This window comes from Gavia stellata, chromosome 11 (genome assembly GCF_030936135.1).
Source record: "Gavia stellata isolate bGavSte3 chromosome 11, bGavSte3.hap2, whole genome shotgun sequence".
NCBI classification, from domain to species: domain Eukaryota; kingdom Metazoa; phylum Chordata; class Aves; order Gaviiformes; family Gaviidae; genus Gavia; species Gavia stellata.
Window position 1 is genome coordinate 16,316,149 of NC_082604.1, and position 13,037 is coordinate 16,329,185.

The following is a 13,037-nucleotide window of genomic DNA, read 5'->3' on the forward strand; positions in this document are numbered from 1 at the left end:
GGCTTGATAGTTGTGAAGCCAGGAGAAGAAAGGGTCTAGGCCCTGCAAGTTTAAACTAAAGCACCATGCACTTGTGTTTCTCAGGCTGTGCTACTCTGCACACTGATCCTCTAGCCAAGAATAGAGTGCCAGTCGGCACTCACGGCAGCTCTCAGTTCTCAGTCCCCAATATTTTCAGGCTCCCTGTTTAAATTTCAGACAGCCTGCAGTTTCCTAAAGCAGCATTCGGGTTTAGAACAGTTGTAGAGACAGACTAGTGGGGCTGTTATATCAATAGAGAATCTATCTTGATCCTTGATTAATAAATACTAGTAGGGCTTGGCTTTATTTAGTCTGGCAGAATGCAAGCTGGGAGTTGCCTTGTGCAAATCCATCCTAGGGGAAATGCAAAGGAAGGATAAGATCTACATCAGCTGTAGGACAGGGTTGTCAGTGGACCTGGCAATTAGCATGTTGAGGCTGGGAGATGTTAACCTCCTCCACTGTGACACTCACAGCCTTGCAGTAGGAGTCACAGGAACAAAACAACAAAAGCAACAAACAGCTATTTTTTCGGTATGTTTGTAATCAGAACGATGAAGTGTGGTGGCTTTGACTAACAAGTACTGAACATGATGCTGCTTCCAGTCCTGTATGTTTATGTGACAGTGAGCGAGTGGATTTAGAAATGGAAATAATGAAACATGGAAAGAGAAATACAGACAAGAGGAACGGACTTGGGATTTTGAATGCCAAGCAGCCTAGCTAAAGCTGCCTCACCATGTAACTGTTTCCACAGCAGCAGCTCAGCGGGCAGACACAGTTAAAGAATCTGCCACGAGATGGCACTTTAAAGCAAGTCTTAGTCCTATTGTGGACTGTGATGACCCAGGACATTGTCAGCACTACAGCTGTGAGGGGCTAAAATGCCTTTGGGGAGAACTGCAAAACTCCCAGGCTGTCTGGAGGGAATACACCTGATTTGCTGAGAAGAGAAAAGGAGGGAGTGGCAGTAAGAAATTCTGCAATAGTCTAGCCCTGTAGAAACTGCTGATCCAAATTTTGGATCTGAGCTACATCTCCAAAGTAAGTTGAGCTACAGCCAGAAAGCCAGTGCTGCCAGCTGTGGGAAGCTGGGGCTGGGTTTGGAGCTGAAATACTCAGACTTCGAACTATTTTCTATATTAGAAAGAAAGGAAGCATTTAGATTTCCTGCTGCAGTTCTGGAGTACAGTTTTCTCTGCTGTATCGTAAGTTTAAAAGCATCTTTATCAATAATTCCTCAAGACAAGTAGCAATATTGGCTCATCAGCAGTGTACAGCCAGTGTGGGATTCTGGCTTTTGATGACACGAAGCTGGTGAAGGGTCTAGAGAACAAGTCCTATGAGGAGCGGTTGAGAGAACTGGGATTGTTTAGTCTGGAGAAAAGGAGGCTCAGGGGAGACCTTATCTCTCTCTGCAACTACCTGAAAGGAGGTTGTAGTGAGGCGGGTGTCAGTCTCTTTTCCCAAGTAGATAGGAAAAGGCCTCAAGTTGCGCCAGGGGAGGTTTAGATTGGATAGTAGGAAAAATTTCTTCACTGAAAGGGTTATCCAGCACTGGAACAGGCTGCCCAGAGAAGTGGTTGAGTCACCATCCCTGGAGGTATATAAAAGATGTTTAGATGTGGCACTTAGTGACATGGTTTAGTGGTGGAGTTGGCAGTGTTAGGTTTACGGTTGGACTTGATGCTCTTAAGGGTCTTTTCCAACCTAAATGATTCTATGATTCTATGACACAAGCTCCCACCAGTGTCTAGTATGCACACATGATGTTGAACAACTTCTGCTTTTTTCCCAGCTCGTTTGCACCCCTACCACGTGGCGGATCTCCATGGTGATAATGCTTGCAGTCACACTTGCTGTGTCCTTCCTTGTCGAGGTGAGCGTGCTTCATTGAATGTACCTGTCAGCACTAATTGGAGAGATGAAAGGTTCAGGTCTCACTCTTTCTCCCTCCTCCTCAGCCCAGCTTGGGAATATCTAGTAAAACAGGAGCCATTGCTGCTACCTCGCCCTTACTCTCTTTCCTCAAAGCCCCACATCTGAATGATCAGATATAAGGGAATGCAAGGTCCAACCACCTTTTCTTTCCTCTGGTGAGTGGGATATATCAGGCCCTGCCCCAGGCTAGAGAAATACGGGCAGTCTTTGGTGTTTTCTACTCAGATCCTGAAGACTCTCAGGAGGACCTGGTCCCAGTTTTCTGGTGGAGAGCTCTGGTGGAGCTGGTATGAGAAGTGGTCAGTAAAAGGCTATTTAAGGGAGAGGGATGAGCAGGACATGGTGGGAAATCTGGGTCTCCACTACTTGCCCTGTGTGTGTCCTGTGGATGAAGAGGGAAAACTGCTGTCTACGTCCTCCAGAATCTTCTTTTTGTTCTTGCTTTTACAGGAAGCTGTCATCGAGAACAGATCCTTATGGCTGCTGCTGAAAAAGACCTTCCGGTACCACTCAAAAAGCCATTACAAGAGGCTGCAGCGAGTGTTAGAGCAGGACTCAGCCTGGCCACCTCTGAATGAAACCTTCTTCTCAGATTCTGTGGCAATATCAGTAGAGGGAAATATGGGAGGCCATAGCAATCCAACATTTGACAGCAATGAGGACGCACTCTGAAGGAAACTGCAGAGGGCACATGTCTAGGACAGTTGCAGTTGGCTGTAGAAGGACTGTCTCAGAGACATAAGAGGAAGCACCAACCTATCACTGCCCCTGAATTCTAAGACTAACCAGCTGTGGCTTATTTTTAAATTAACTGGAAGCAGAAAAGCTGGCTGCAGTAGCATAAAGCCACAACAGTGTTTCTCCTGTCCCATTGCCCATGTATGAATGGCTGCCAGCTGTAAATGGAACAACTTGCTGAATACTGGCAAAGTATTCATAGTTGAAAACACCCTCTTGAACTGCATTATGCAATCCATAAAGGTGGGGGCTCCTCCAGATGAGAAGTAGCTAATTCAGACACCAGCACTCCTTTGGGGACATCCCCTTCAAGAAAGCAAGTAGAACTTACTGCTGATAGAGGCTGCTGAACGTAGGCAGGTCCTGGGGTTCCTGTAGCTCCTGGGGTTTCAGATACTGCTGCCTGGTATCTGGCGTTTGTTGGGGTTTTTTCCCTTTCTGGCAATACTTGGCTTTCTGGAGCTGGAAGGAGCTACAGATAGCCAAAGCCTTCTAGAAGTGTCCATTCCTAGCACCATTGTGCTCTTCCCGTGATGGGAACAATGCAGAGCTCTATTGCGAGCTCACTGCTACCAGGCAACCTCTTTGCCCTCTTCTCAGTTTAAAACATGTGGTACTTGCATTTTCTGAGTGAAAAATCTATTGACCTACAGAGCAGAATGATTTCATTGTTTAACAATTCTTTTTTGAGGGAAGTATTTGTTTGGGATACCCATTTTAAAAAAGTAGAATGAAACACATGATAATTGCAAATTATGATCTCATTCTGTGAGTCTACTGTTCCTTGTGGTGTAAGCTTGCTCTACTAGAGTGGATACTGCATGGCTGGGCTGCTGCCTGGCATCAGCTCCTGGTTTACCAGTGCCAAAAGAAGCAGATATTGAAGGGGCTACTACCTCCAAGGGCCTAAGGCCTGAATTAAAAGACAGGGAGTCAGCTAGGTCTCAGAATAATTTCATTAAATTCTGTGGCATGCTCTGAAGTTGAACCATCTGAGGTTTTGGCTCTGGTTTCCAACCATAATTGCACATGCTACACAGCATGTGTCATTCATCAACTGATATCCCTCACCTGTTAACCTTTGATGGTGACTTTTACTCACTGTGCTGTGCTGCTTCTGCCATACATAAACAGAACAGCACTGCACATTTCTGCAGGCTTTACCTACTCAAAAAAAGCAGCTTCTACCAGCACATATTCTCTTAGCCCTGTGATGCTAGGCTGACTTCTGGCTCACCGTATTTTGCAATCTCTGTCCCCAGCTGGGTAAACAACAAGATACCAGTCAGGGAGGCTTTGGACCAAGAGGAACACTTCCTTCTTTGGGTAACGTGTGCAGGGGAGTTCTCCTCTCTGAACTGACTGCACAATTTGTTTTTCACAGCTGGAGCTTGCCCATGCTTTTCCTGGGTGGAGCTGAGGAGCACTTTGGGAGCACTTTAACACTAGGGACTGTATGTTCCCACTATTGAATAGTAAAGCACTCTTGCATTGCCACAGAAGCCCAGAGAATCAGGCCGATTGGGAGTCATGGTAAAGATTCCTTTGGTCTTTTAGAGTAAAACGTAGTTCGGGAAAACCAAGAGCAAATCAGAAGATATTATGGATTGTTTTGATTCAACATGTTTGTACCAGAACAATGTTTGAAAAGAATTTAGCTTGAATCAAAAAATAATTAATACTATTTATCTAAAAAGAAAAAAAAAATCAAAAACGTTTCGACTTGAATGTTTATTTGACTTAAAGCAATTTTTTCCCCATTTTAGACAAGTTTGACACAAGCAAATGGAGTAAATACCTTCCTGCCTACTGCAGTTTACCTAACAGTAAATATCTGCCGCAAAGCCACACGACACAAACCAGAAATCGTTCACATTTGTTCATAAAAATGTCTCCAAAGTTAGGATGAGTTCCCAGTTTGCAGCAAAATCCATTGGTAAGTGAAGGCTAGAGGCTTTATGGAGTCCTTGTAACTTCAGGAGACACTGTAAGAACAGATTAGTGGAGTTACTCCTGCCACCCTCTGTTCGAGATGCAGTAACATTTTCTTTCCTTGGAGACAAAATTCACTGTCCTTTTTATGAACTCCCGTGCACAAGAAATATGTTGCTGCATGTGATAAACTGGCAGCTGCAATAGCATTGCAGACTAGGCATGTAATTTATGTTTATGTCCCAGTTGACAGTATAAAAGTGTGAACTTGTGGCAAACCTGTGCCACTTGTAGGGTCGACAAGATACAGACCTGCTTGCTTGCTGCTGAAGTACAGCCTTACCTGCAAGAGAATTCAGATGCTAGGTGATATTTAACGTCGGCTATTCCTTAAGATGTCAGTCTTGTGTTCCATCTTCCTATTCAAGTCCAATGTCTCCAGACATATTGGGGCACATTTTATTATCTTTCCCCAGTGGCGTCAGCCACAGTTCAATCAGCAGAGCTATGCAGTGTGTCCCAGCTACACTGAACTGCTTATATAGCATAACGCTGGCCATTGGGAGACAAGCGATGTGTTATGCACCTCTTTGCTGCAGAAACCAGCTCATATGCACACATCAAAGCCCCTGTATTCTGCTCCCTCACCTCTGGTGGAACATCAGAGGTCCCACTCCACATCCCAGTGATGGGCTGGTCCCCTTAAACTTGGATTGGGAATGTATTTAGGGTCAGGATGAGGAATAAGCAAAAATAAAAGCTTCAAGTGCTTTTGGGATTCATGTCTGCATTTTGCATTTTGCGGGTCTCTCTAATTTGAAAGGATCTTACACTACTGGAAATCAGGATGGCATGAACAGTGCCAAGCATCTTCCCACCTGCAGTCTACCTGCCAGGCACCTGCCACGCTCCTTTTGCCCACCCTCACTTGTGCACGCAAGAGAGGCTGGTGCAATGTAGGCGCTCAGTTCTGAGTGTTCGAACTTGCTGCTTGGCACTCTCAGCTTTTAACACTGACAGAACAGTAGAGAAACAGAAATAAATCTTAGCCACTTAATGAAAAGAGTTGTTTTGTGGGAGTATTATAAGTGTTTTGCAAATTCTGAGGCTGCATAAGGGTAGAGAAATTGACAGCTCTGGATGTGGCTTCCACAGTCCCTGTCTGCAGTCCAAGCTATCCAAACACAGCTGAAGAATCCCCTAGAGGACTGAAGCTCCAGGCTCACTTTCTCCTTTTGTGACTGGCAGTGGACACCAGTTGGATAGACCCCCAGTGATCTTTGCCAGTCGACGCTGTCCATCCTGGTTAGCTTTCTACAACTAAATCAAAGGGGCAGACTCCCTGGAGCACAGCCAATCCACTGAGCTGTGCAGGCATTCTGAACAGCTAATTTAAAAATTTGATTTTCCTTTTGAAATACACTTTTCCTAGTTCATGAAACTTTTATTTTTGTCCTTCCCATTTTTTTATGACTTCTTTATCTTGATGCAGTCATCACAGTTTTTGTCTGCTCATCAGCACTCTAGAGCTCAGCCTGCTTGGCAGCACACACAACCAATGGAGGAACTAAGCTCAGTTTAAAAGATGCGGACCCTTCTCTACAGGATGCTGCCTTGGACAGGTCCCATCATGTTCCCCTGGATAACACACAGCTCTGCAGGTGCACACTGATGCTGAGGGCTTACCTGGGCACTGCTATGGAAAGAGGAAGAGAAAGGCTTTCAGGCTATAATTCAGGTTTCTCTTGATTGTTCTCTTGTGGAGAGTGCCAAAACAGTCTGTCCTGGTAAGCCGAGAGGCTCAGAGCAGTGGGTGCTTGTGCCAGGTGAAGAAACCTGGGGGAAGGGACCAGGAGCCATCAGCGATTCTGAGATGCCTTTATCCATCCATTTTCCCCAAGACAAAGCACCAAGCCATGCCCCCTGTCAACTTTCAGCCCATCTGGACGAAGGTCCTAATGTTTTATTTGCTTTGCTGGTGGGTGGCATGTTTTAGAGCAATTCCCCAGCACTTTCTTCCCCGTGTGTGCACAGCTGAAGGGGGTACTGCACAGAGCAGCATGCTTCTCCACGCACAGAGCAACACGCTTCCCCTGAGCTCATCGGGGATGAGTTAGCCCAGTGCTGGAGGCGCCTGGCCCTGTAAGAGCAGTCTCCTACGTGGGCTGACCCACTGCGCTCTCCAGGATGATGCATTAGTGCACATGGGGAGTTGTGGCGGTACAGCTACAACACCTCTGATACCTGATCCATGCACAGTGCCTGTAGGTACCCAGCAAATGTTGAATCCTTTTGGCTGTTACTGGAAAGTTGACTGTGCTTACCAACAGCTTGTCTCATCCGTGCTTCTCAAGAGGTCAGGACAAATCTGGATGATTTTTAAGTCTTGGCTCCACCACCTGCAGATGAAGTGAAGAATGCAGTTGTTAAACCTGTGGTCTGTTTACATGCTCTAACAATGTCAATCATCTCAGACATCTGGTAGGACTGCACTCAGATAACCTAACCTGTGAGATGGCTGGGGCACAGCAGGTAGAGCAAGGGCATTCGGGGTAAAAGGACCAGGTGAGATGGCTGGGGCACAGCAGGTAGAGCAAGGGCATTCGGGGTAAAAGGACCAGGTGGTAACTGCTAGCAGTTGGACACTGGGAGAAAGGGTTTGAAATCAAAGCATGGCTTTTCTCTTCAATAGCTTTGTTCAGCTGTTCAGTTCAGCTAAGTTTTTTTAATAACTTGGTATCAGACACTCACCAGTACTAGGAATAAACCTGATCAGAGCCCAGGGAAGGAGAGAGAGAGGAGGGCAGAATGATAGGAACATCAGGAGAAATACAAACCAGCAGAAAATACACAAGAAAAAATACAGATGGGACTGAAGAAATGTAAGTCCTGACAGACACTGCTGTGCAGGTGTCTCATTGCAGGCTGGTTGGTCCCAAGAATAAATGGAATGATCCTGCTAAATACAGTTACCTGGATCTGAATTCACATTGCCCCACTGCAATTAAGGTCTAGGCTGTGCTTTACTGAGCTTGGACAGGGATTTCTGCAGAAATCACAGGAGCGTGAGGCTGGTGGGGACCTGGCATGGTTATTTGGGCCATCTCCCTGCTCTGAGGCAAGATCTACCTATCCTTAGATCATCCTTGGCAAATTATGTCCTGCTTTTCATTAAAATCTTCTATTGCACAAGATCTCCCCCTGCCCTAGGTAGCCTGTTTGAGTATTTTACTATCCTCTAAGTTAGAAAATCTTCCTGAATATCTAAACTAACTCTGAAAATCTGATTGTTTAATCTAACACGAAATTAGTCTGATTTCTCCTATTGTCTAATAAGAATAGGAGAAAAAAAATAGTTGACTGCCTTCTTTTGTCTATTATAAGAGTTGTTTTGTTTCCCTTCAGCCTTCTCTTTTCTAGTTTAAACAAACTCAGTTATTCAGCTTTTCTTCATGGGTCATGTTTTCCAAACTTCTCATGTCATTGTCATTTGCACTCTTGCCATTGAGGTCACACCTTCCTAGAGCCTGAACTCCAGCCAAGGACTTGCTAACAGTGAGCCAACTGGAATAGTTTCCTCCCATCTTACAGATCTCACCAGCCTCCTGCTACTGTGGCTCAGAATGACAGTGACATTTTTGGCAAGAGGAAACTCAACCTGCAGTTAGCTACATCTCCTTCTCTGTCATACACCTGCTTGGCCACTGCCTCATTTTGTACTTGTTTCCTCCAGCTACTAAGTGCAGCATTTTACTGAATTTCATGAGGTCATTTCAGACTATTTGGCCAGCATCCCAAAATCATGCTGCGTTGTTTCTTTCCTCTAAAGAAGGTGCTTCCATCAGCTCAGTGTCATGAACAGCTTTCAGTTGTCCTCTCCATCCTGTTATCCAAGCTGCTAACAAAAACGTGAATATTTTGGGTCCCCTGGGATGGACAGCGAGCCACTGACACCTACTTAGGGTTCAGCCCTTCAGCCCATCATAAAAGAATCTTATTTCTCTGTATCTTCTTATCTCATAGGGAGCTCTGTCAAAAGTCTGAATGTGCCACATTAGTTGCTTCTCTCTTGTTCCCTGGAGCATCTCCCTCTCAGAGAGGAAATGAGATTGGTTTGATAGGATCTTCCTGTGACAGATCCATGTTAGTTGCTCCTTATCACTTTATTATCCCCTAGGTACTTACAAACTGACTCCTTAAGAATTTTTCTCTCACACCCGTCTGTGTATTCAAGTTGTGTTGACCAGCCTGTAATTCCCTAAGCCCTTCTTTTTTGCCTTTTCAGGTGCCAGCTCCACAGCTTGGTGGGCTGGGGCTGGAGGTGTCCCACACAGCTCGGGGAGCACTTTGCAAGTGCAGGCTGCAGTGGTAGTGGAGGGCATCCTGCTGCCCCACGCAGGGAAACTGCTGAGACTCCTGGCCAGAGACTGGAGGTCATATTCCTGTAAACAAAATGAACCTCACTCTCGATGATCGAAATAGAACTAGTAACACCACCCAGCTAATGATACCTCTCTTGAGTTTCCCTCTCCTGGAGAGTTACAGGAGGCGTTGGCTGGTAGTAGGCAATCACCTGCTCACAGTGGGTTGTGCTTTATCTCTTTATGTACAAACCTTTTCCCACAAGAATGTCCTCAAAGGACACAGCTGGACTTTGTTTAAGGGCCAGGTACAAGACCCTTAGAAATGGGCACTGCTTCTGAAAACCTTAGGGAGTGGAATGACTGAAAGTGTATCATGTCCAGGTGTTACAGGACATCGATTTTCGGTAACACAGGGAGCTGCACGACAGTGGCTGATGTGCAGAACAGTGTGGTGGATGAGCTTATTGATGCCCTCCTGGTGGAGAGGTGGAGACAAAGAGGGACTGTATACTTATGTTGAAATCTGATTCAATTCAGGCTTTAGACAGTTCAAAATGGTAATGCTTAAAAAAAAAAAGAAAAAAAATGTATTTTTCCACACCCCCCCTGATTTTTCAGGATTCTTCAGTGTTTGGTCCATCTTTGCTGTTTCATGGACACAACTGCAGCTGGCAGAACCCCCCAAAGATGGATCTGGTTGGACGATGAAGAGCCAGTCCCAAGTAGATTCAGGGTGCAGCAAAGTGAAAATTGCTCTTTGGTCAACCTATGGCCAGACAGCCTCTCCTTGCTCTGTTTCAAAGAGAAGAAACATGGATAAATGCTTTTATTTCCATAGTAGCCTGCCTAGTGAAAGGTGCTTCTCTCAGTTGTTGGAACTCTTTCCAGGATGGAGCTGCAGATTGAGGGAGTCTTACAGGACTCCAGACATGCTGTACTGCAATCCCTGGGCATCGTTCTCTCTCCCACCTGGGGGAAGGAGAATTTGGAAGAACTCCTGATTTGCCATCACTGGGGAAATACACCGTGTGCAACGACTGTCTCTTTATGGAGTTTAAATCCCCCGGGCTCATCAGTGATAGAGAATTGCTTCGCTGTGGCTGAGCCAAAAAGTGTCTGAGCAAACTCAGAGCCATTGTCTGTATTCACACAAATGTACTTTATTCCAGGACAATATCACAGCACATTTTTCCTGCCTGGATAAATGGTTGTTTTCAGACTTTGTGACAGAAGGAGAATGGGGGGAGACAAAGCAATATCACGTTTAATGCCTGAAAAAATGTCTCTGACAACACTGGCAGCTGGGACACGAGACTGGAAGATGCACAGTGGGGCTCCCAAGCCTGCCTGCTGCTGCCGTCCCTGCCAGGGGGAGTGGTTGGAGCCCCCATCTCTCCCTGCCTCACAGGGGTTCATGCTGCGTGCTGTGCCAGGGTCCTGTGTCACCTAGCTGGGCTTTTCCAAAAGAGTCATCCAGCCCCGTTGCTCTTTCCTTGTAACTCAGGCAGAATTTGAGTCAAAGCTCACGTCTGAGGCAATGCCCAGAGCTAGTGGGGAAGTTCATGGATCCATGCCTGAAAACCACTGCTCCAGCATGCACCTCCACTGCGCTGAAACCAAGCCCAGGCCCGGACACTCTGATCTCCCCAGAGCAGATGCTTCTCTCCGACGTGCTGGAGGCGGTTCCCGGTGCTAGGGTGGCTGCTCCGGGATCAGCTCTGTGCGGGGCTGCGGCACTCTCCCACCCTTCTCCTTGCCACATGCCTCGATTTCCCTCCGAGCCCTGTGCAAAGCCATCTTCCCCGCACAGGATGGCAGGTGCCCTCCCCGCCTCAGCCACCAGAGCTCTGCTCCAGCCTGGCGAGGCAGAGCGCAGCAAAGCCAGGAGGCAGAGAAACGCACGTCTTGCATAAGCAAGGCATTTAAGGGCTTTACACGTGAGGGTGGATTTTCCTCCCTCTCCTGGGAGCCTAATAAGAAGCGTGTGCACTGTGAGGCTTTCAAAGGCAGCAGACAGGACCATGGTGAGAGCTGACTTTAACGCTGGCCTGAGTTCAAGTCAGTAACTGCGTTCAACATTGCTTGACCCCACCAACAAGGACATCCAGCACTGAAAACAACGTGGTCAGATGGAGGAAAAGCTTTGGAAGGATCATAGTGTGCTCCTCAACAAGGATGAAGAAAATGAGCTGGTAAGGAGTCGGGACCGTGCTGGGTTTTTGTTTCCTTGTGCACCTCTTTTCCCACACGCCCATTTTGGATATGCCTCTGCTGCTTCTTCACCCTCACTCCCCATTCTGGCTCTGTCTCTTCAACATAGCCTTGGTGAAGGCAAAACCCTGGACCAGTTCTTGCTGACTCTGAGACTGATTTTTGCAAAGTAAGGTCTAAGTGAGGAACATACTACTTCAGTCCAAAGGCATGAAACATGGAAGAGACCTCTTTGCCCACCAGAATTCATCTGGCCAGGGAGCAGTGTCCCTTTCCCCACTGTCTGTTCCATTGTCTTTTCCATCCTAATTGTGAGGATTTCTACTAATGGATATGCTTTCCCTTACTGGGTCCATGTATTGGAAAGCAAGTCATAGGGAAAGTGCTTACAAATGAGTTTTATCCTGGGCAATTGTCTGAAGTTGTGATTAAATCACTTCTGAAATGCAAGGGTTTTTGCTGTGCTTAGCAGGTCTAGAAGATTGGGCAGATGACTGAAGTCTAACACAGCTCTCATGGCAGGAATCCCTTGTTTCTCAGTCTTTTACAGCAGCTTTTAGGGAGCTGCTCTGTCCTTACAAGGGTTTTTTATTAATGTTAATTGAATCTAGTTTCTGTCTTTGATTGTGATTGATTATTGATTATGTGCAGCAGCCTGAAAGGGCTGCACTGAGTGCTTTGCAAACACGAGTTGGAAACTCTTCCTCTACCTGCTAACGTGAAGTGAGTTTGGTGAGGATGGGAGTAAGGCTTTCTCCTACAGCTTTCTGTGCAAGGAACAACTGGAATCCAGATATTTCCAGTGCACAGAGTGGGCACACAAGTAAATGCCTCTGCACAGGTGTAAAATATAGTCCTGTCACTCCTGTATTTGGTAGAGATTTGTATGTGCTGCATGCACTGGAAGCACTCTCCCAGGACAGGAGCCTCTGTCCTCTGCAAGCAGAGGCTGCTAGCAGGTGTTTCCCAGCATCTCCAGTGTCACTGCTGGCCCGGCCTGCCTTGGGGACTGAGAAAGTGCCCCTGTCATGGGGATGCAGGTACTCAGGGCGTGCACAGGTGGGAGAGGTCCTGCCCTGCAGAGCACACCTGCATCTCTGTATCAGGATCGCTTGCAGGGCTACTAATACCAGTGGGGCTTCAGTTTCCCTGGTTGCCTTCAGTACATTCCTACTGGGATTTGGCTGCTGCTTATGTGAGCTTGTTTTAGACTAGGGAGGTTGGGCAGTTGCAGCAGCCTGGATCCAGCACAAAATGCAAAATCTGTTGTGGGAGACAGGTAAGGAGTCAGCTAGGGATCATCTGTGTCATGCTGATTGCTACAGTGTTCTTCAGGGGGTCACTAGCTGACGTGTGGATATGGCCCTCAATGCCTGCCTCTACCTGCATAAGAAGCAATGAGGATGCCAACTCCCTGATAAGGATGGAGGGCCAGGATAGATAGATGGAAGGGTGGGTGGAGTGAGGCTGTTGCCACAAGCTGCCTATTAGCTGGGAGCCTGTGCACCCCAGATGAGGTGCATGCACTTCCAGGAGACACCCCCTCGCCCCACCCAGCCTGTGGCTGCAACCCTGCAGGCAGGGAAGGGTCCAGAGAAGGGCCCCGGCTCTGCCCTGCTGCTGACACAGCCTGCCTTGTGCAAGGCTGGCTGCGTCAGGCTGAGAGGTGTTTTTCATAAAACATCTTCCTGCAGTCCTGTTTGCTGAGCAGCCTTGCTTCCAGGTACTGCTCTTCTTGGAAAATGTCTTACTGCAGACAGGCTCAGTGGGGTAAATCAGCCGTGAACGGGGGTTCCCTCAGCTCTGGCCTTCAGTACTTCCTCTTCAGTG

The 13,037-nt window shown here is 47.0% G+C and overlaps 2 protein-coding genes across 2 annotated transcripts in view; both read left to right on the forward strand.

The window, feature by feature from the left end:
• The window catches only part of LOC104258683 (probable cation-transporting ATPase 13A4), a 43,110-nt gene extending 40,476 nt beyond the window's left edge, over nt 1-2,634 (forward strand). Inside the window, exons 29-30 of the mRNA XM_059822968.1 lie at nt 1,820-1,900; nt 2,413-2,634. Coding sequence (XP_059678951.1) covers nt 1,820-1,900; nt 2,413-2,634 — 303 coding nt within the window. The remainder of the gene's footprint in view (nt 1-1,819; nt 1,901-2,412) is intronic.
• An 8,491-nt stretch (nt 2,635-11,125) lies between these two features.
• The window catches only part of ATP13A5 (ATPase 13A5), a 33,758-nt gene continuing 31,846 nt past the window's right edge, over nt 11,126-13,037 (forward strand). The window contains exon 1 of the mRNA XM_059822856.1: nt 11,126-11,188. Coding sequence (XP_059678839.1) covers nt 11,126-11,188 — 63 coding nt within the window. The remainder of the gene's footprint in view (nt 11,189-13,037) is intronic.